This window comes from Leptonychotes weddellii, chromosome 8 (genome assembly GCF_054177405.1).
Source record: "Leptonychotes weddellii isolate Sample4059 chromosome 8, ASM5417740v2, whole genome shotgun sequence".
Taxonomy (NCBI): Eukaryota; Metazoa; Chordata; class Mammalia; order Carnivora; family Phocidae; genus Leptonychotes; species Leptonychotes weddellii.
In genome coordinates, this window is record NC_138376.1 from 27,242,565 (window position 1) to 27,264,145 (window position 21,581).

Sequence of the window (21,581 nt, forward strand, 5' to 3'; positions counted from 1 at the left end):
CTCTGCTCCCTGGGGATTTCTCCAGTTCTGGGTTTGCCTCCCAGGGCCAGAGGCATCCCTGAGTAAGGAAGGCCTCTCCCATCCCTGGATAGAGAACACCAACTCCTTGGTGACAACTACTATCGTTGGTACCCAGGCCCCTCCCATGACCCTCATGGAGACCCCAACCCCCAACCTCAAGAAGCTCTCAAGACTTTGAAGTCTGAGGAAACTGGATTCGGGGCCCTTTCTCCACAATGTGCTAACTGTAATTTTGGGCGGGTCCCTTAACCTCTCTGAGCTCTGGTTTCCTAATCAGCAAAAAAGGGAAAATACTACTCCCTACCTTGTAAGATCATCGTCAGGTTAAAAAGATACAGTAATTCTGGAAGGCAGAAATCTAAGATGGTTCCCGAGAGTCCTACCCTCCCACCCCCGAGTACAAACCTGCACAATCTCCTCCCCTTGAGTGTGGGTGGGACCTGGCAATATGATGGATACTCACTCCTGTGATTACTGTTACTTATATAGGACCCTGTCATGGCAGACTGGGGAGCCTCTCCTGCCCGCTCTCAAGAAGGAAGCTGCCACGTTGTGAGAGGCCCGCATGGCTAGGACCTGAGGGCGGCCTCTAGGAGCTGAGAACCATCCCGATCCAACAACCAGCAAGAAAACAGGACTTCAGTCTCACAGCTGCGAGGAATTCGATTCTGCCAACCATCTAAATGAGCTTGGCTCGGCCCCGAGCCTCAGATGAGATCACGGCCCCTGCAGACACCTTGATTTCAGCCTGGGGGGCACCCTGAGCTGAGAGGCCAGATACGCTGTGCCTAAGCTTCTGACCGACAGAAACCGTGAGCTTATAAACGGCTTTTGCTTTAAGCCGCCAGCTTTGTGGTAACTCACTAGGCGGCAACTGGAAATTAACATCATAATCTTAGTTTGAACCAAGCTGCTACTCAAGTAGGTCAAAAACAGTTGAATATAGGCAACTGCATATGGTTCAGCCTAATACAGATGTAAAGCGCCTAGCATGTAGTGAGCACTCAGTAAATCCCACTGTTTTCGTTCCCCTGGCTCCACTAACGGGGGCCTTGGAGTATTCAGTGTCTGGATGGACCTCTTTTTCCCAGCACTGGCTTTGACAGCTGCCACGCCCAGCTCCTCCTTCCCCAGAGCTGCCCTCCCCATGCCTGTCAGAAGAAAGCATTCAGAGCCCATTCACACCCCCTTCTGAGAGGCCCAGGGCACAACTCCTGAGCTAGGCTGTTTCTCAAGCCCCAGGGCAGCAAACCGCCAACCTGAACAGACAGCAGAACAACAGCTGCCCACCAGCCCCGCCCACTGGCAGGGACAGGACAGCTGCTTGAGAGATCCCAGCAGGGCCAAGCAACTGCCCACCTCTGGACCCTCCCCTCCTTGTCTTCCCGGGGGGTCTCAGGAGCCCCACCATGTGAAACTGTATCCCTTCTTCCAGCAGGACCCCCGTGGAAGAGCAAAGGTTTCCTGTTACATAAAAAATGCAAATCGCTCTTTCTAAGCAACACGCTGCTGGTCCAGATCCCTGCATAGAGAGACCTGAAAAATAGTGGGACTTTGGCGAATGGGACTCCTGGATAGCTGAGTTTTGACTGGGTCTGGCAGGGAGGCTAACAGTCAGGAAAGGTCTGGAAGAGACCATCAGAGGAAGGAGAAGCTTGTGGCTCACATTTTCTACAGTGTCTGCTAGTATGTGGTTCCACAAACCATTTACCCTACTCACCCCCAAAACAACCCCTCAGAATCTCTAAATGTACATGATATGTCAAATATATCTCAATAAAGCTGGAGGGGGGAGGGGTGAATAAGAATCTCTAGATGGATCAGATCTCCAGGACCCACAGAAACCCTGGGACCCGACTAGAAAGACAGATTTTTTTAATGTACTTTCAGGTGTCAAATAATAGGCAAATAAATGACCATTCATGGATGAATCCACTTCATCCTCATAGCTGTGATAAGAATTAGTGTGCATCTTTTACAGATGAGTAAACTGAGGCACTGGTTAAGTAGTTAATGCAATGTCACAAGGACAGGGCTGGGATTTGAACCCAGGTAGACCAATCCCACAGCTCAAGTTCCTAACCATTGAGCCAAACAACCAGAAGCTTTAGAATATTTGACCCTGAATTTACCAAAGTTGGTAAAAACCACTGTTTGGGAATAGACTATAGATCACCCAAGAGATACTCTACCCAAAGCAGGGACCCAAATATGTCCATCCCACAGTGTCATGTGCCTTTAGGGGAGGTTTGGCCAGGCCTCCGTGGTGGTCCTGCGCTGGGGCTCAGACGTGCCCTCTATCAGGCAGCTATGCTCAGCTAGGAGTGCCCTAGGATAGGCATGGTAGGGGGTTGGGTCTTCTCCTAGGCAAGTGCAGAGAGGCTCCTGGGGCTGCAGGGGGTGGCAGGGACCTTACTAAGAGGAGAGCAGGAAGGTAACTGGCTCCCAGAAATGCTAGTTTCCAGTTACCTGAAATGTTGGCTCCCAGCTGCCCATTCTAAAGCCCCCTGGAGTTCTCACCCCACCCCACCAACCCCTCTGCCCGCCTTACTATTTCCTGCCCACCAGAAGGGGTCACTTGGATGCTCAGGGCAGGGCATCCCTTAGCCTCCTCTCCTGGGACCCTGCCAGTGCCGACCATGGGATACAGTGGAGGAAGACTTATGACCATGGAGTGTAGAATATGCTGGAGAAAGCCATTCTGTGCAGCCCTCCCTCCTCCCTATGCTCCTCTTCGCCCTCCTCCCCCTTTTCCTTCTCTCTCTCATCTCTCTCTCTTCTAGAACCTAGATAGTTGGGTCTGGTTGAGGCAAAGAGATGGATTTACAATTTCAAATCCACCCGGACTGTTTTCTTGCCTCCCCTCTGTTCCAGGTGACTCCTGCCTCCTCGTTCTTCCTACCAGAACCCACTTCCCACCCTCTGGCTTTCAGGAGACCACCTGAGTCAGGCCCTCCTCAGGCTGATGGATCATGTCCCTTGAGAGGGAAGCAGTACCAGGGGTGATCCCAAACTACATCCCCCAGGCACTCGGATGCATCGCTAGGTACTTCTTAGGCAAAAAGTTTGCATCCTTTGGACACCTCCACTTTCAGGGAGCAAACAGAAGGGGCCAAGTGCTACCAACTTACAGGTATCATCATAGCCACTTACTGAGCACGTACTGTGTGCCAAGCAAGTGCAACGTAGTGTGCTGGGTGCTTCGTGATCCTCTACTCCTGGGAGTTGACTCCTCCAATGGCATTTGTTGAGAATCTGCTACATGCCAACCACTCTTCTAAGCATGTGAGCTCCCTCAGCAAGTAAGATTTCTCGAATACAGGTTCACTGTGTGTCTCACTGACAAATGGGGGCGATGGAGGCTAAAAGTCTGCCCCAAAGCGGGGAGCAGCACCCATTTCAAGGTGTTGGACTCCAAAGCCACCATGCCATGTGCTCTCTGCCTCCTCTCCTCTCCACTGCAGTGCAGGGTTCACGGGCGGGGAGGCAGGGTGGGGATCCCTGACCTCAAATGCTTATACAGTTGCTTTGTGGGGGGAGGGGTGAAGTCTCCACACCTGACATGTCTTCAGAGGTTGAGTGCTCAGTCTGTGAGTGACCCCCTGGCCCAGGCTGAGTACTCAGGACCCAGGGGACACAGAAGACTGTGATTCAGGCTGGGTGTCTCATGGGTGAGAAGGATGGCTGGAAGTGGGGGGGGGCAGGAGGAGGCTAGGCTTTTCAGGATGGGGGGATACGAACTGGCCGAGATGAAGGAGGGGTGAATTCAGGATGGGGCATCGGCTGTTCAGAGCTCAGCGGTGACAAGGATCCGGAGACAGCTCTGACACAAGCCTGACAAGCTGGGAGGGAGCATCAGGCGCAGGGATGTGTGCTCCACAGGGGAGGGAAGGCAGGCCATGGCAACTGTTGATGGCTGAGGAGGTGAGACTGGAGCTAATGGCCATCAGGAATCTCCCAGCAGAGCAATGGCAAGATGCAAATGGTGTCAAGAGATAATTCTGATAGCGATGTGTGGGACCGTGGTGGAGACATGTGGGAGCTATCACAGGAGACCCAGGAAGGGCCCAGCATGGGGGTGGGGGGCAGCTAGTTCCACCTCACCAGCACTCACTCCCACTCACCCTCAAATCCCCTCAGTCCCTCCCCTGCTCACACATCAGCCCAGTTCCTCTGGCTCTGTCTATACACCCCCCACACACACACCAATGCCACAACTTTGGAAAAGAGGGTTGGGAGGCCGCGAGGGTGAGTGAAGGGTCTGACCAGAGAGGGACCTGGACAAAAATGGGGTGGGCGACTTGGAACAAGGGCAGAGCCAGGACTAGGGAAATGCTGTTTGTCATTTGGGGCAGGAGGAATGGCCTCTCCAGGGGAATGTCAAGGGGGGGCTATGCCTGGGCCACAGTACCCCTCCCAGCTCCAGCCAGGCAGTGACAGGAGGCCAGCCCTAGGTCATGACTGCACTAGAGAAGAATCCCCCTTCTCCACCGGTACCCCCTTACTACTTGGGGCAGCCTTCTCCTCAGATAGGAGAAACTGGGGGAGATACCCCGAAAGTCTGTGTGACATGACTGAGGATTTGGGGGTGGTAGCCCACAAAAACACACCTCGCCTCCCCTACTGGACTCCAAAATTCCACACTCAGTGTTCTAGTCCTTTGGCTTAAGATTTTGTACCTAAGTTATTGTTTTTTGTTGTTGTTGTTGTTTTTAAATGATGCCACTTGAAGTTATTATCAGTTATCCACAGCTCAGTATGAATGAATCAATCTGATCCTTTTCCACGAGTCAGTTTTGCTGTTGGAGGTGAAGAAAAGCTTTAAATCCTGGGGTCTAGGACAGGGGTGGGTGGGGAGGGGAGGAGGGTGGTGGGGCAAAGGAGCAGGGAGAGGAGAAGAGAGAAGGACACAGAAGGCAGAGGCTGAGAAGGATGGGGCAAATCACTCACTTCTCCATTTGGGGAGGAGTTGATCAGAAATAGCCTGGGATAGCCTTTCACTACCTCCTTCTCCTTCCTCGGGCGCCTGGACCCCCTGTTCCTGTGTCTGCATTTCTCCTCTCAGCAGCCTGGAGTGCAAACTTTCCGCGATACGACCCCAAGCCTGCCTTCCCATTCCGCCGTCACCACCCATGGCTGGGCAGGGGCTCCCGCTGGACAGGCAAGGGGGCGTCCTGGAGGCAAGGACACTCTGAAAGGGGGCGCGCGAGGGTAGAGGGTCGGCGCGGCAGGGGCCGCGGGGCTCCGGGTCCAGGGGCGGGGCAGGGGGACCCGGCCAGCGGGCGGCTCACCTGCAGGACACGGTGATCTCCACCTTGGTGGCCGGGATGCTGCCCGCCAAGGAGTCGAACTCGCTCAGCGACGCCATGTCCTCGGGCTGCTCCATCGCCCACCGCGCCCCCCACCCCCAATTAGTCAATCCCTGCGCGATTCACGCCTCCTCCAAAGCGACTGAAACCCTGGGCTCTCCCCCAACTCCGGAGCCGGCGCTGGGCGGCAAAGGGAGGAGAGAGGAGCGCGAAGAGGGGGCGTGGGAAGTGAGAGAGGGAAGGGGGGTGGAGGGAGCGGGGGCCGCGGGTAGAGGAGGGGGTGCGGGTGACGCGACGAGGAGGCTGGGGGGCCAGCAGAGAGGGGCAAGGTGCCCAGGGAGCTGGGGCGCAGCGGAGAGAGGCGGAGGGGCGCGGGGAGAGGGCACCGGGAGGCACGCGCGGAGTCGTGGAGCCGGGTATGGGGAGAGGGGCGTGCAGCTTCGGGAGGGGACCGAAGGGGTGCGGGAGAGGGAAGAGGGGTGTGGGGGGCCGGATCCGGCGCGGGCGGCGGGGGTGGCCGGACGCCGGCAGCGCGGAGCCCGGAGCGCCGGGGCCGCGCCGCCTCTCGCTGGGTCTCGGCGCGGGCGGCAGCGGGGCCGGGGACCCGGCTGCGAGCGCCACCTCCTCGGCTCGGGCTCGGGCTCCGGGGCGCCCGGGCTGCGGGAAAATCAAATGTGCCCGAAGCCGCCGCCTCCCGCCAGCCGGGCCGGGCTGCGTGCCGGGTCCGCGAGCGCCGGAGGGGGCGCCCGCAGGGGCCGGGGCGGGGCCGCGGGCGGGGTCTGTGCACGGGTGTGAGTGTGTCTGTGTGAGCGTGAGGCTGTGTGTGTGCGTGTGTGTGCGCGCGTGGCGGGCGTGGGGACGCGGCTCCAGATGCTGGGAGCCTGGGGCGGGGGGTGACAGCCAGAGAAGGTCCGGGCCGTGCACTTCTCCCTCGGCGCCCACCCCCACCCCCGCCCCCGCCCCCACCCCACCCCACCCCACCCCCTCAGGGGTTTCCGACTAGCGGAGAGAGAGGGTTTTGTGACCCACCCGGCGTCTGTTTGGGAAGGGTCTGTGCGGAGCTAGGTGGGAGCGACCTGCGCAAAAGAGACATCACCTCCCCCAAGAGGCTTGGGGAGCTCTTTGCTGAGGGTGCGCCCCACGTGGGGTGGGGGGGGCGGGGCGGGTGTCGGTCTATAAACAGAATCACATCTCTTCTGGAGGTGTGTGGGGGCCACCCCAGTGCCCAGAGGGGCCTCCTCGGTTTCCCAGGGAGGGCCTTTGGGCCTAGGCAGGGTCTGTGCGTGGTTGTTCCTTCATCCTCCTCTGGCTCCCGCCGAGCCTGGCCACCCCGAGTCAGCCACCTAAGCCACACGTCAGCTCCCTCCCCATCCCCGGCCTGTCGTGATCACACAGCTGAAACAGCCTCTGGGGTCTAGAAGCTTCCTCCACCAGACTGAGAGGGTGGCCGGACCTCCATGGGCTCCTACCCAACCAGCACCGAGTAGGCGCTTGCCGTGTGCTGGGCTCTGATCCCTGCCCTGAGAGCGAGGGGACAGTGGAGGCACCTCTCAGGCGCCTCCCACTCCGGAACCAAGCCCTTCATGGCCTCAGGGCAGGACAGGCCCCACCCTGCCTCAGCATGGCTCTTCCAGACCCAGGGTCGCCACGCTGTGGTATCTCCCCGGGGCTGCACGCATAGACTTGCCTCCAGAAAATCCCCCGCAGCCCGTCCTCAGCCTCAATGCAAGCTTTGCTGAGATGGAGCCCCCTTTTCTGCTCCCACCGCACGACGCCGGGGAAGGACCCGGGGATGCCGAGTGCCTGAGGCTGGACCCCGAAAAGCCACGCCCTCTGGGCCATGCCTTTGGCAGCTGGGCCCTAACTGGCGTGTTGAAGTCAATTCTCAGAACATTAGAAACAGCCAGAGTCAAAGATGAATATAAGAACATATTCCTTGGCCCAGGTTAAGTGTTTCCCGTTTACCCACGGCTCCGGTTCGACTGGACTCCTTCTGCTACCTGGGACTGACACCAAGGGGGAGAGGCGCTGGGATCCCCATGGCTGTGGGGCAGGTGTGGGTCTGAAGTCCCCACTCTCTGTTTGGGCCTGTGGCCCTATCTCCCCAGAGAATAATTCTGGCCTCCTTTCCTGAGAGATGCAATACTGGGCTTGTAATTTCTATGCCCTCCCCCCTTTCACCCCCCACATAGCTCTCCTAGGCAATGTTCCAAACAAACTTGTGGAATATGTTATCCATTCATTCCACCAGTATTTGCTGAATACCTACTATGTGCCTGGCCCACTGCTAGGGCCACTTGGGAAACTTCTTGATAACCACCGTTTTATTTTCAAAGAGCCTACTCCTGCCTAGACACCATGCTTAATTTGTTTTTTAAGATATTGTTCCCATACAGTAAAATTCACCATTTTATTTATTTATTTTATTTTTTATTTATTTATTTTTAAAGATTTTATTTTATTTATTTGACAGAGAGAGAAAGAGAGACAGCTAGAGAGGGAACAGTGTGGGAGTGGGAGAGGGAGAAGCAGGCTCCCGGCCGAGCAGGGAGCCCAATGCGGGGCTCGATCCCAGGACTCTGGGATCATGACCTGAGCCGAAGGCAGACGCTTAATGACTGAGCTACCCAGGCGCCCCTATTTTTATTTTTTTAAAGATTTATTTATTTATTTGACGGAGAGAGACACAGCGAGAGAGGGAACACAAGCAGGGGGTGTGGGAGAGGGAGAAGCAGGCTTCCCGCCAAGCAGGGAGCCCGATGTGGGGCTCGATCCCAGGACCCTGGGACCATGACCTGAGCCGAAGGCAGATGTTTAACAACTGAGCCACCCAGGCGCCCCTAGAATTCACCATTTTAAAGTATACAATTCAGTGGTTTTAGTATAGCTCACAAGGACCATATATGATTTTAAACTCTCAAAATATTATAGGTGTGAGGCATTACTATCTGCATTTAATAAATAAGGAAGCTAGTGGCCAGAGAGGCTAAGGAACTTGCCCATGAATACCAGGTGGGAACTCGTAGGGTGAGAATTTGAACCCTGGTCGTTGGGACCCAAGTTTGCCTCTTGGGATGGGGCCAGATGATGGTCTTAAAAACCATGTATGAAATCAGGCGCCTATTCCCAACCATAGGGAGCCACTGCAGGTTGTTTAGCAGGTGAGTAGTGAGACTGAAGCTCTATCATGTTACCTTGTAATATGACAGCATCTGGGAGAACAGCCTCAGGGCCTCTTTCTGGAAGGAGTCTCTACTTGTCTGTTTCTCTGCATTCTCTCTCAGCCATTGCATTTCCACTGCTGGGTTTTGGCAAAACATTGTCTTGGGTACCTGTTCTGTGCCAGGGGCTGTCCTAGGCTCGAGCATAAAGAGGCAAGAAAGATTCTGTTGCCAGAGTCCACAGGCTAGTAGGGGTCCCAGGACATGCAGACATTTAAGCCACAGTGCAGCATGAGGGGTGCTGCTGATGTAGGTATAAAGGCCCTGGGCACGGAGAAGAGTGGCCAACAGTTCTGCCTCAGGAGTGGAAACAAGGGACAGTCAGGGGAAACTGCAAAAAGAGGTGATCTGGGGGTTCCTGGGGGGCTCAGTCAGTTAAGCGTCTGACTCTTGATTTCAGCTCAGGTCATGATTTCAGGGTCGTGAGACTGAGCCCCGCATCAGACTCCGTGCTGGGTGTGGAGCCTGCTTAAGATTCTTTCCCTCTCCCTCTGCCCCCCATCCTTCCATGAGCGCGCTCTTTTTCTCTCTCTAAAAAAACATGATCTTGAGAAGGGCATTGAAGATGATGTCTGTTTGGTCCCCCCAGAAGCTGACCCTGAGAGAAAGATTTGAATGTGAGTAGTTTATTTGGGAGATGAAGGAAACACCCTGTGGGGAGGTAAGACAGGTAAGTAGGCAATACGGGTGGTTTAGCAAGCCGGTTATCACTGGGCAGCTAGGGCTCATTCCCACTGAGGAGCTCTGGCAGACTAGGTAAAACATGCCTCAAACTTAGCCTGCCCCAGGGGTGAGGGAGCAGGGGTGTGGATACACCAATTTTTGGTCAGTCATTGGCTCAGTGGCTGACGGTTGCTGTTTTGTGACGATGTGGCTGGAGCACAGGGTGAAGGTGGAGGCAGTAGAACTCGAGGCCCGGAGGTGAGGGGCCATGATGCAAGGCCTCCTCCAGGCGCAGGAGCTTTTCAGAAGGAGACACTGAAGGACGGGTGGTCTGGATGACCCCCCTCAGCTACGTGGCCAACAGAGTGAGCCGCAGAACACAAAGCTGGCTGGTCAGGCCCAGAGCAAAATGCTCACAGTCCTTGCTCAAATGAATTGCCGATGATTCAAAAGCAGCCAGCAGGCGTGCTGTTTGATGGGTCATTTCTCCTTTGAGGGATCGGCTAGTGCTGAGTTGCTGAGGTCACCTGGGATGCTCAGGCAAGCCAGCCGCCAGGCCAGCAGGTGCTGGGGACGTGTTGTCTGGGCCCGGCAGCCAGATCGGAACCAACCATGGCCCTGGCCCCCCCGGCCACGTAACCAGCGCTCGTCCCTCTGATTAAGAACTGTGAGCACGGAATGGGCCATGCCCAGAAGATCTGGAATAATCAGCATCAGCGCTTTGCCTTTGCCATCCAAGACTGCAAACACGCTCTCCTCTGACCTAACCGCAGTGTTAATGATGGCAGAGCAATTTCGAGAGGCAACTTGCAGCATTGATAAGGAGAGGAAAAGCACCACGGGGTTTAGGAGGCTGAGATCCTCACAGAGGAGCTAGCTGCTACCCACCCTCCCAAGACACTTCGTGTAAATGTTGCCCTCAGATCTGCCCTGGGTCAGACTCGTGATGGTAGAAGAAAAGGGACACAGAAGACCAGAAGAAGGACTCTGCGTGGGACAGGACAGTGGCGGCTGCCCATCCTGCACCTTAGAATAAACTAGAAAAATGTGTTCTTTACTCTGGGTAAATGAAATCCTGAGTCAGACAGGGCACATGGCTCGTTGAGCAGAGTGTGGGCTGGCTTTGAGCCTACACTTACTCCCTTGGCTGGGTGTCATTGTGCAGTGAATACCCTCCACCACCATACATGGCAGCCCTGGGGAGAAAAGGAAAGATAGAGGGCATGACAGAAACCTGAAGCCAGCATGATAGTAAGGAGATGGGAGAGATGTAGTGTCTGATTCCATCCATTAATAGAAATGCTAGAAGGGGCTTGGTTGGAGACCATCTAGTTAAACCCCTTCTTTTACTAAGAAGCTTAGAGAGGGAGAATGATGCACTCAAGGTCACCTGAACTCTTCCTCTGATAAGAAACTCCACCAATAACGCAAGGTCAGGTACCGAAGAACAGCAAGGACCTGCCTGAGAAGGTGTGGGGAGAAGCCATGTTCTAGTGGGGTGGAGGAAGAAGTGTAAGTGCAGAGCTCTCCACACCTCCAAACACCATTCCTCCCTGAGGGTGGCGGTCTTCCAGCCAGATGTCCTACCATCCCCACCAGAACCCCACGCTGCCCCTCCCTTCCGCTTCTCCCCAGATCATAGCACCAGCTAGCTGGGTCCTGGTGTCATGGGGGCAGAGAGAAGCCCCAGGATGCTTCCTTTGCCACCCAGCAGCCTTTCTTGCCCTAGGGTCTGCCCCTCCCACCCCTCCCTGCCGCGGCGTCTGTGGCAGCCCAGTGGGCACTAGCTTCCTCTCTCACTTCTCTTGCTCTCTTCTTCCTTCTAGCCACTCAGGCTTTCCCAAGCCAGGGGAGCCTCCCACCCCATACAGTCTAGCTACTGGAATCTTCCCAGCAGCATGGGATCCACTTGAGACCAAAGTCAGGTTTTGGCGCTCCTCTGCTGGAGATCCTCCCCTGGCTGGCATGTCACTCTGTGGTAAGAGGACTTACTGGGCTGTGGGCTCAGTCCCCTCCCCTCCCTGTGACGTCTCTGACTTCAACTCATCTTTCTCTTCACCTCACTGACCCCATGCCAGCCACACTGTCCTCCTCATTGGCCCTGCAACTCCTGTCTCAGGACATTTGTACCTGCTGTTCCCTCAGCCCAGTCCCTCGGGTCTCTGCCCAAATGCCCCCTCTGCATGGAACCTTTCCTGGCCACACTACCTAACACAGCGCCTCATTACTCTCCTCCCCTGACCTGCTTTATTGTCCCTTATAGCATTTTCCTTGTCTGTGTCCCACTAGGATGGAAGTTTCACACACGCAAGGACTTTGCCTTGTTCACTGTGCCATCCCCACCCCTGAGACAGTGCCTGGCATGTCACAGGTGCTCAGTTTGTCAAATGACTAAATGAAAAGTCCACCCCTTCCTGAAACATGGACTCATTCAGGAGGACCCTCGGCCTCCACCTACCAGTCCCAAACAGGGCGTGAGTCTTCCCCACCACGCACAGCTCGTCTAGCCTTCTGTCCAGCAGACATGTAGTGAGCATCTATAATGAATTCAGTCATTGAACTGGTCAACAACTGTCAGACCGAGAATCTCTGGGTCCCTTGGCCGGGACCACAGAGAAGGGAAGGGATTTTTTTTTACCGAGAACCCGCCATAGAATAGGCATAGCAGGGAGAATTAAACATGTCACACATTTAATCCTCATGTCAACTCCATGATGCTATTGTCCTACTTGGCAAATACTCCTTGGTGCCAAACCAGCTGCACAAACTAGCTGTGCTAGTTCATCACCAGGGATAGAGAGATGAGTCTCCTCAGAAGCTGTCCAGTGGAGTTGGAGCACTCACTTTGAATTCATGTTCTAGAAATCTGTCAAATAATGGGCATCATCTGCTCCATTTTACAGATAAGGAAACTGAGGTCTGAAGTAGTTCAGTAACTTAACTTGCCCAAGTTCACACAGGTAGGCGATGACAGGATGCAGACCCAGGACTGTGTGGGTCCAAAGCCCCTGTCTTTGGCCAACACCATGCGGCCTCCTTCCAGGCCTCGTTCAGGGCCTGACCAGGAGCCTCAGCATCTGCCAACATGGTCCAGGCCCCTGGCCCCTCACAGGTCTGCACATGGTCTGTGTTCGGGGCCTTGACCCACTTCTCGCTTCGTCCAGCATAGACATCATCGTCTATCACCCTCCCCCAAATTGTTAATCCAGTATTTAGCCCACTATTGTTATTTATGATATTAGAAAGCTCAGTGCTGCTGCCTTTAAAGATAATTCAACTTACCTAGATTTTACAGATCTGGAAACTGAGTCCTAGAGAGAAGAGATTCGCCCAAGGTTGTACCACTAGAGATAAAAACTAACAGGAGCTCTGATTATAATCAGTCTCGGGGATCTTCTCTCACCTCGGCTCCTTCAAGAAGAGATGGGTCCCCTCGACTTTCTGTTGATCAATAAACACAGATATGCCATCTCTGGGCCTTCCACAATAAAAGCCAAGGGGATTGTCCACCTCCCCACACCCACCATCGGGCTTTTATGCCCAACCAGAACCAGTGACACCTGGCTGCCCTTGGCCTTTCCCCCTGCCATTTCCTCTCTGCCATGCCCAAATCCTCCCCATCTTTCAGGTCCTAGCACTTCCAAGAAGTTAGAGTAGATTCTAACCTGACCAAGTTTCTCCTTCCACTGAACTACCAAAACTCTTTTCTTAGGTGGATTTTTTTTTTCTCCCTCCTCTCCCCACTAGCAAGGGGTGTGCCCTGCAGGCCTTGGACCTTGGTCCTCCACAGTCTGGCCTTTCCAGGGCCTCAGCCTCCCTCTTTCTTTTCACTGGACTTAATTGCATTTGAATACATTACTGCCAGTCAGCCAGTCTGCTCCTGGGCCTCTGAACCCTCTCTGCACTTCATGTAAGCCCATTTCCTCTTGTTTGAGCATCTTGGGAAATGGACGGTGAGTCCTCACATTTCTTCACGAGCTTAAAAGCAGACTGTGTCCCTCCCTGAAGTCCCAGCCTCCCACCGACACACTTGTCACGTTCCCGAGTGGCATGCTCAGGCCCAGGTGAGGGACAGAACAGCTGGCTTTGTACCTGGGTGGCCTCGATTGATTCTATTTCCAGAAGCCCCTCTTAGTTCTCCCCTGCCCCAGTTGCTGTGAGGGTCGGCCTTGGCCGAAGGACTCTCCCCCCTCCCTACCTCGGGCTAATGGGCTCAGGGCTGTGGTGTCACACAAGCCCTCAGACTCTGTCACCATTGCTCCTTAGCATCTCCCCTGGCTGTACCTGTAGTGGGGCGGCCTGAAAAGCCACTGAGGATGAAACACTTTTTTTAAGGCCTACATTAATTTTCATGCCAAGCTGCCTGTGTTTGCCTGCCTGGCTGCTGAAGAAAACTGAAACGTGCACAAAATGCCACAAGACTGGCTTTGTGCGGAAGCTCAAGTCCCAGTGGCCCGGCCCCTGGAGCCTGCCTGCTTGCATCTCCAGCTGTCTGCCATGATTTGCCTGGGTTTTATTAACCCTGGGCCCTGCCCTGGAAAAGGAGCTCATCAGACACACTTCACATCTTGCCTCCTCCACCCCTGGCTAAGAAAAGTTGCCCTGATTACAGGAAGTAAGTGTTCCCCAGTTCTCTGATAATTCTATCAGGAGCCAGGGTGAGGCTCAGGTGTCAGGCTCCCAGAGCTGTTGCTGACAGGCTCAGAGGCTGCCTGCGTGCACGCCTGGGGCCTGGAGGCCGACTGCCCGCTTCTCCATTCACGCTGTGACCTTGAACCCCTCACTGCATTTCTGCTTGGGAGTAATACCCACACTACCATCCCCTCCAAGTTGGTACGAGATTCTAATTAGATGAGGATGTGCTGGGAGCTACCAGGGAAGAAAAATATCATCATCAAATCATTGAAGTTTTTATTTTAAAAAAAGATTTTATTTATTTATTTGACAGAGAGAGACACAGCGAGAGAGGGATCACAAGCAGGGGGAGTGGGAGAGGGAGAAGCAGGCTTCCCGTGGAGCAGGGAGCCCGACGCGGGGCTCGATCCCAGGACCCTGGGATCACGACCTGAGCCGAAGGCAGATGCCTAACGACTGAGCCACCCAGGCGCCCCTCACTGAAGTTTCTAGACCAGAGTGGGGGTTAGTCCTCAGTCTACAGGTGGAGGCTGGGCGAAGGAAGCTGCCATGGGCACGCAGTGACCTGGTTTGAAAACTAGTTTCCATGTTTTTTTGAGGGGAAGAAGGAGGGAGCAAAGGTAGAAACTGAACGTATGGGAGTTTAGGGTATGGTGGAGGGAGAGAGCAGACCCGCAGCTTGAAGCTCAGCCCACTGAGTGGAGCCTTCACCCATGGAATGGAAGCATCTGTGAATGGGGCATTATGATGCCTTGTTCACAGGCCTTCAGAGAGATTCAGTGGAATAATACATGGAAAGCATCTGGCACCTGGTATGTTCCCCTAACACAAGTTCCTTCCCGACTCTTGTTTTATCTTAAACAGCATCACAAATGCTTTCAAAAAGGGAGGCACAAAGAGAACATTTCCTCTGAGCTGAATGTTGCCGAAAAGACAATTGTGAACCTTGGATTCCCTCTCCTTTGGGGGTTTTTCTTATACAGTGAATGTGAAATGGCCGTTTTCCCTGTCAGTGTAATGAGGAAGTAGAAATATTGCTTCTCCCTCCTCCCCCACTGCTTCTGCTACACAAGAGCTTCCCCCTGCCGTACACGTGGGCCAGTAGCTTTTAACGGAGCTGCGGCTAGATCCTCACAGAGAGGAAAGTGATTTCTGTGAGATTCGCTGAGTTGTGAGGCTAATATAGTTATGATCCAATAAAAACACTGATTAGGGTCGTTTGTGTTCCCTCCCCCCGCTTCCCTCCTGCTGTGCCTCCACAGGCCTGGTTCAGGCTGCTGGGAAGGAACTTACAGATAGCTGAGCCTGGAGCCTCCCCGGCCAGCTCTGCCTGGGGACACCCTAGGATGCAACAGTCAAATTGGACAGGCCAGCCTGCAAGGCAAGAGATTCAAGTTCTAAGCCCTGCCCTGCCACCAAGTCATTCTCTTTTTCTGTATGTCATCGTCCTCCCCCGTATGCCAAAAGTGGAGGTAAAAGGGCCGCACTTGGGATCAGAAGCTCAAGTCCTAGCCTTGGCCTTTTACTAGCCTTGCAACCCTGGACCGGATATTCTATTCATTCATTCACTCCGTACAAGGCTTTGTGCTACTTACCTTTGGTCTCCAGTTCGCTCATCTGCAACTGGGTATACAAATGCCAACCTTAGAGACTGAGTTGGGGGATTAAGAGAAAAATACAAATAAGAAGCTTCCATGGAGCATGGAACAAGGGCAACAATAACTTTTCATTTTAAGCTTCCTTTTGTCGACTTTGATTCTATAAAAATATTTGCTATTGCTGGGCGTCAAATCGGGGCTCCGAGATTACTTGCTGAATGAATGAATTCAGCTGTAGAGCAGAATATTAAGCAGCTAAACGGGAACTGGCTCTCTATAATGAGGCATGCTACAGAACCAGGCCCTGCGGTGGCAAGGCCTCCACCGATCCTGCCACGCACAGAGGGCTTCTCCTCCATCTAGACAGGAATGAGGGTTGATCGGGCATGTACCAACGGACAGACTTACTGCCAGGCTGATATCTCAATTCTGGCCTCTTGCAGTCTGAATAGTTGCTGGTTTTCCACATCCAGGGGTGGCAGGCCTGGCTTAGGAACATCCTGAGAGGCTATGGTAGGCCTCTCCTGAAGCAGCTGCAAGGCTAAACTGTATTCACAGTGGCCCCTAGTGGCAAACTTCTAGAACAGCACGCTAAGTGGAAACTTGGCAACTGAAGGAATCTTCTCAGAATGACCTAGATTTGGAAATTTAGGGTTAACAGGGGCCTAGTTCTAATCTTCGCTTGACAAATAAGGAAACCAAGGTCCAGAGGCAAAGTGCTTCGCCAGAGGTCACACAAAAGCTCACATGTGTCTGTCCGCAAACTTTTCCCCGAACTGGGCATCTGTGGTTCCAGATGTAGTCAGGGATCATGAATTACCCATTCGGAAGAACAAAGGAGGATCCAATTTCTAAAACCAGACCAAGACCACCTTAGAGTGCGACTCTCATTTGTTTTCTTCCCCTGCATTTTGCTTCTCTCTTATCTGTAAAAGAATGTTGCTGGAAAATCCCTATTCTGGTATTTACCTAGAGTAGTAACCTACTCTGTAGGCAATGAGACTCTGAGGCCATGAAGCCTACTTTGTAGGCAGTAAACTCTGCCACTCAGAAAATTGTGCTTTTCAATGTTTCCTCCTCCACACGTTGCAAGAATGTGGTGCCAGAAGGGGCCACAGTGACGGCTCAGATTGGCTCGAGTATCTGGGGGTAGGAATCATTTCCCTTATGTGGGGAAAGCTATTTTGACGTATTCTGGAGACACAAATCCAAAAATAAATCGAGCTGAGGACTTCCAGAGGGCTTAGTGGAAAGGCTTTGCTGCCATACCAGCTAAAGCCTGGGTTTGGAGATGGGGTAAGGCTATTTCAGCAAATGGATCTTAATCTTTTCCTGACAGAGAACAATTTTAAATTTGATTCATTCAGCAATAACTTCAAAGAATTGCATAAGGTGCCTTCAGCTCCTGGTGGGGAACAAGACAAGGGCTTTGCTCTCAGAGGCTAGCCCAGGGGGAGGGAGAAGCTGTGCAAGGTCAGGGTGCTGATAACATTGGGATGAAGAGGCAGGAGAGGTGTACGGTGGCTTCAAGGGCCGCTGGTAGTACCCACAAGCTGTTTTCTAAATGCTGGTGCTTATTCTAGATACCTGTTCTAGCTCATTTAAATCTTCACAATAACCCTATGAGGCCAGGACCATTATCCTCGTTTTATAGTTGAGGAAACTAAGGTGCAGAGAACTTAAGAAATTTGTCCTTCACAGTACTGCCAAGTGGTGAAGCTGGGATCTGAACCCCAGTCTGGTTCCAGAGCCCTTTTCCTTCAATGTCATCATTGCTGATGATCTCTCCCCTGCATTTTCTGTGATGTCTGTGACCTACACCATCGTACCCACCCTGGTGCCCACACAGGGATCTCAGTACCATGCACCATGGTCTGATGTCCACAGTGCACTAAAGTGGGAATAAAAGGCAAAAGGGCAGAGGCGCCTGTGTGGCTCAGTCGGTTAAGTGTCTGCCTTCAGCTCAGGTCACAGAGCCCTGGGATTGAGCCCCCGTTGTCAGGCTCCCTGCTCAGCGGGCAGTCTGTTCCTCCTTCTCCCTCTACCCCTCCCCCGGCTCATGCTCTCTCTCTCACTCTCAAATAAATCAATCAATCTTAAAAAAAAAAAAAGGCAGAAGGGAAGTTTCCAAAAGCTTAGTCTCAGGAGCCAAAGCCAGAGGCAGTTAAAGCTCATTCTATGCTTTGAATTTCTTCACTCTTCCAAGGCCACCACCGGTCAAGGAGGCAGATCGGGTTATGGTGCTGAAAATCTTCCCCACCCCCAATGTCATGTTGGACAAACATGACCTCTGGGATCTCACTACTCAAGGTATGGTGTCTAGATCAGGAGTCACCATCTCCTGGGAGCTGGATAGAAATGCAGAATCTCTGGCCAGATGCTGAATCCTGATCTGCTTCCTAGCAGGCTCCCCCAGTGATTCTTTTGTGTGGTCAAGTACACCAAGAGTACTGTACTCAGGTCCTTCTTTCCTTCTCAAGGTAGTGATAGTATGTTTCCACCACCCCCATGACCTGGGTGAAAATGGGTATTTTCAGGATTGTAACTCTGAGAGATAAGTGGATGGGGATCTTATGCTTTGCTCCTAGAGGTGGATCCAATTATGTCTGCCCAGTCTAGGCCAAAAGAAGTTTCTATTTCCCCAGAGTCTAGAACAGTACTTCGCCCAACACCACCGCTGAAGTTATAAAGCCATTTACATAGTTTGTTGTTGGGTTTTGCTTTTTTGTTGTGAGAGAAAAGAAAGAGAGGAATGGAAAGAGAGGCTGAACCTGGGGAATGCTTGGGGAATAGAACTTTTTGGCCATTCCATAAAGTAAATCATCATTTCCAAAATTCATGGACTGATAAAGAGAAACACTAAAGCTACAATCCACTCTTCAATTAAGGAGCTATCAATTTAAGGAAGGTACAGTACGTACTGCCTCTGGGTCCAGAACAACAGGACGGTAGGTTTCCTGCAAGTTCAAGGCATGCTTTAGGTCTCCCAGCACATCCACCTGGCTCCTCTACAAGTGATTCTCCCTCACTCAGAACTGCCAATCGATATCATTTAGATTCTTTCTTTGGTACTGCCTATTTATTTATTTATTTATTAAATTTTTTAAAAGATTTTATTTATTTGAGAGGGAGAGAGAGAGAGAGAAGAGCATGAGCGCACATGGGCAGAGGGAGGGGCAGAGGGAGAAGCAGGCTCCCCGCTGAACGAGGAGCCCGATGTGGGACTCGATCCCAGGACCCTGAGATCATGACCTGAGCTGAAGGCAGACGCTTAACTGACTGAGCCACCCAGACACCCCTGGTACTGTCTTTTTAAAGTCAGACCTGCTCTTGAATAGAAGTCCACTGGAGATGCACAAACCTAAAATGTGAAATCTTGAAGCTGAGCCCTGCAACACTACTTGAGAGGGTTTACAGGTTAAAATGACTGTTAAAACTTCATGTAGGGGGCACCTGGGTGGCTCAGTCGTTAAGTGTCTGCCTTCGGCTCAGGTCATAATCCCAGGGTCCTGGGATCGAGCCCCACATCGGGCTTCCTGCTCGGCAGAGAGCCTGCTTCTCCCTCTCCCACTCCCCTTGCTTGTGTTCCCTCTCTCGCTGTCTCTCTCTGTCAAATAAATTTTAAAAAATCTTTAATAAAACTTCATGTAGTATTTAAAATCAGACCACAGCAGCAATGTCAACCATCAGTGGCATTTTATTTGGGAAGTTTCTATGTATTACATAGATGTTCCTTTCTCTTTACCCCATTAAAAAAAAAAAAATCAGAAAGACTTAAAAAACATATAAAATCTCGTAACTAGTTTCTCTAGTCTTAGGTTAAAAAAACTTAAGTGGTGCCTCTCCTTTATGACAATACTGCTTTTTCAGGAGAATTCATAGTCTGTCTTTATGGCTCACTACAGATTTCTACTCCTTCCTGGGGAAAAAATGGTCAATGTTTCTGCTTCCTTTTAATAAATTCCTTTCTTGATTATTACACATTATCATTCCCCACTTGACACCTTCTTAGAAACTTGATTGCTGGATGCATTTTTCATTTGGCAAAAATTCAATGTGGCTTTGCGTGGGATGTCTAAGTGTCAGAAACAGCAGTGTTGATGTTCTGATTTTGAGAGGGAAAATATATATAGAGATGCATACATTCCCTGAAGAACAAATGTAGGAGACTGAAATAGGGTGTGCACAGAGTTAAGAAGGCTGATAGACACTACTTGGTTTTGAATTCTGTGGCTGTCAGCCACTGAAGACTGCGGTGTAGGCCAGAATATAAATCTCTGCAGGAAGAAGTTTGGTCAGGCTCTATGGAATGACAGAGTCGGCTTCATTTTGTTCCAAGTGTATCAGCACAGACACACGCCAGGAGGGGCAGTATGCTCACTTGCAATGAGCGGTTCCCCGTGAATGATCATTTACGAGCATTTCTGCAAACGCTCTGTCAACCTAGGCACCGGGGGAAGAGAAAAGAAGCATCCTCTTAAAATATACTTCCATCTCTAACTCACCCAAGCCCCCAGGTCTCCTGAGCTCTGTGACTTGCAAGGCCAAAATGGAGTTTAAGTACATGTCCTTCTAGGTCATCTGGAAGCTGGTTCACTGGGGCCATCTCCGAAGATCTGGGTGAGCGCAGGGCAGCAGCAAGCCTACCCAGAAGGGTACGCCTTAATGATCTTCACATCGTCCACAGGGCGGTCCTGGGGGTTTGTTTCCACCATTCCTACTCGATTCACCATTCCTATACCCTGGCACACTCGGCCAAAAATGGTATGCTTGCCGTCGAGCCACTGGGTGGGGGCTAGGGTCACGAAAAACTGGCTGCCGTTGGTGTCTGGCCCCGCATTGGCCATGGCGAGAATTCCAGCCCCTAGTGGGAAAAATGAAGAAAGAGTACAAATAACCCCCAAAGCTCCAGCTGGGTGCGTCTTCCACCATCCCAGACTTTATTCTGGCCTCCATCGTCAACCATGTAACCCAAACACTCTTCCCCCTTGCCCCCCACCGAGGGCAGGCTCCCTGCCTTTACACAAAGGCCGTCACCGCCCTACCCCAACAACCGCCTTCCTACTCTTCGCCTACTCCCCAGCTTCTCTCTCCATGATGATCCCCACTAACAGCTGGACCGCGTTCCCGACGCCTCGCAAAATCCCAGCAAGGTCTCTCGGCTTCTTTGAGGAAGCTTTCGCTTTCCTATAGTTTGCAACAGCAACATTCAACAATCATAGTCTAGAACACTCAGACCAGCACTGTGAATTATGCAGGAGAGAGAGGTGTCCGTCACTCTCTCTAACCCACCAGGGCTCTTTGTGGCGCCGCAGCTGGTCAGCTCCGTGGCACCCTGCCACGGCGTCAGGCATGCACCCGGAATCACAGCCAAGAGTGAACTTTTCAAATCCACTCGCTGTCACCCGTGCTGCCAGATTATATACTTACCCGTGAATTTCAGGTCTGGATGAAGTTCATCCTCAAACTGCTTGCCATAGATAGATGCACCACCCCGACCTGCCAGATCAGAAGACGAGAGACCAGTGTATCAGTCCCACGCTCTACTCACAGCAAGAATTACGGCTCAGGGTCAAAAGACTTTTTGGAGTTCAGGAAAGGAAAAAGCAGTGAGCACGCCTAGCCCCCTGCTAAGCGTATAGCAACTACAGAGCCCAGCAGCAGAATGAAGCACTGACACAGCACATTCAAATCACTGGTTTCATTCAGGTAAGATGTTTCTTTTCAAAATAACACTCAAAGTGTTTTTCCCTGGGTATTAAAGTAATACACGTTCACTGTCAAATATGCAGAAAGCATAGAACATTCTCAAAAGAACATTAAAGTCCCCTAGAATCTAACCATCTACAGATAACTACCATTTTTAATTTGATATATTAAGAGATTTCTTGGGCGCCTGGGTGGCTCAGTCATTAAGAGTCTGCCTTCGGCTCAGGTCATGATCCTGGAGTCCCGGGATCGAGTCCCGCATCGGGCTCCCTGCTCGGCGGGGAGTCTGCTTCTCCCTCTCCCGCTCCCCCATCTTGTGCTCTCTCTCTCTCTCACTCTCTCTCAAATAAATAAATAAAAAAAATCTTTAAAAAAAAAAAGAGATTTCTTAATTTTTAACTTTTTAAGGAGTATTTTATTTATTT

General features: G+C 52.3%; 2 protein-coding genes across 4 annotated transcripts in view; both read right to left on the reverse strand.

Annotated features, from left to right (window-relative positions):
* CPNE5 (copine 5) overlaps positions 1-5,811 on the reverse strand; it is an 80,227-nt gene extending 74,416 nt beyond the window's left edge. Inside the window, exon 1 of one of the 3 annotated variants that reach the window (XM_081828103.1) lies at positions 5,313-5,811. In XM_081828103.1, coding sequence (XP_081684229.1) covers positions 5,313-5,407 — 95 coding nt within the window. In that variant the 5' untranslated portion in view covers positions 5,408-5,811. The remainder of the gene's footprint in view (positions 1-5,312) is intronic. The other 2 variants (XM_081828105.1, XM_081828104.1) reach the window with 2 other exon arrangements.
* A 13,313-nt stretch (positions 5,812-19,124) lies between these two features.
* Positions 19,125-21,581, reverse strand: part of PPIL1 (peptidylprolyl isomerase like 1) — an 18,772-nt gene continuing 16,315 nt past the window's right edge. The window contains exons 3-4 of the mRNA XM_006750239.3: positions 20,878-20,946; positions 19,125-20,311 (exon numbers count right to left, since the gene is read on the reverse strand). Coding sequence (XP_006750302.1) covers positions 20,091-20,311; positions 20,878-20,946 — 290 coding nt within the window. The 3' untranslated portion in view covers positions 19,125-20,090. The remainder of the gene's footprint in view (positions 20,312-20,877; positions 20,947-21,581) is intronic.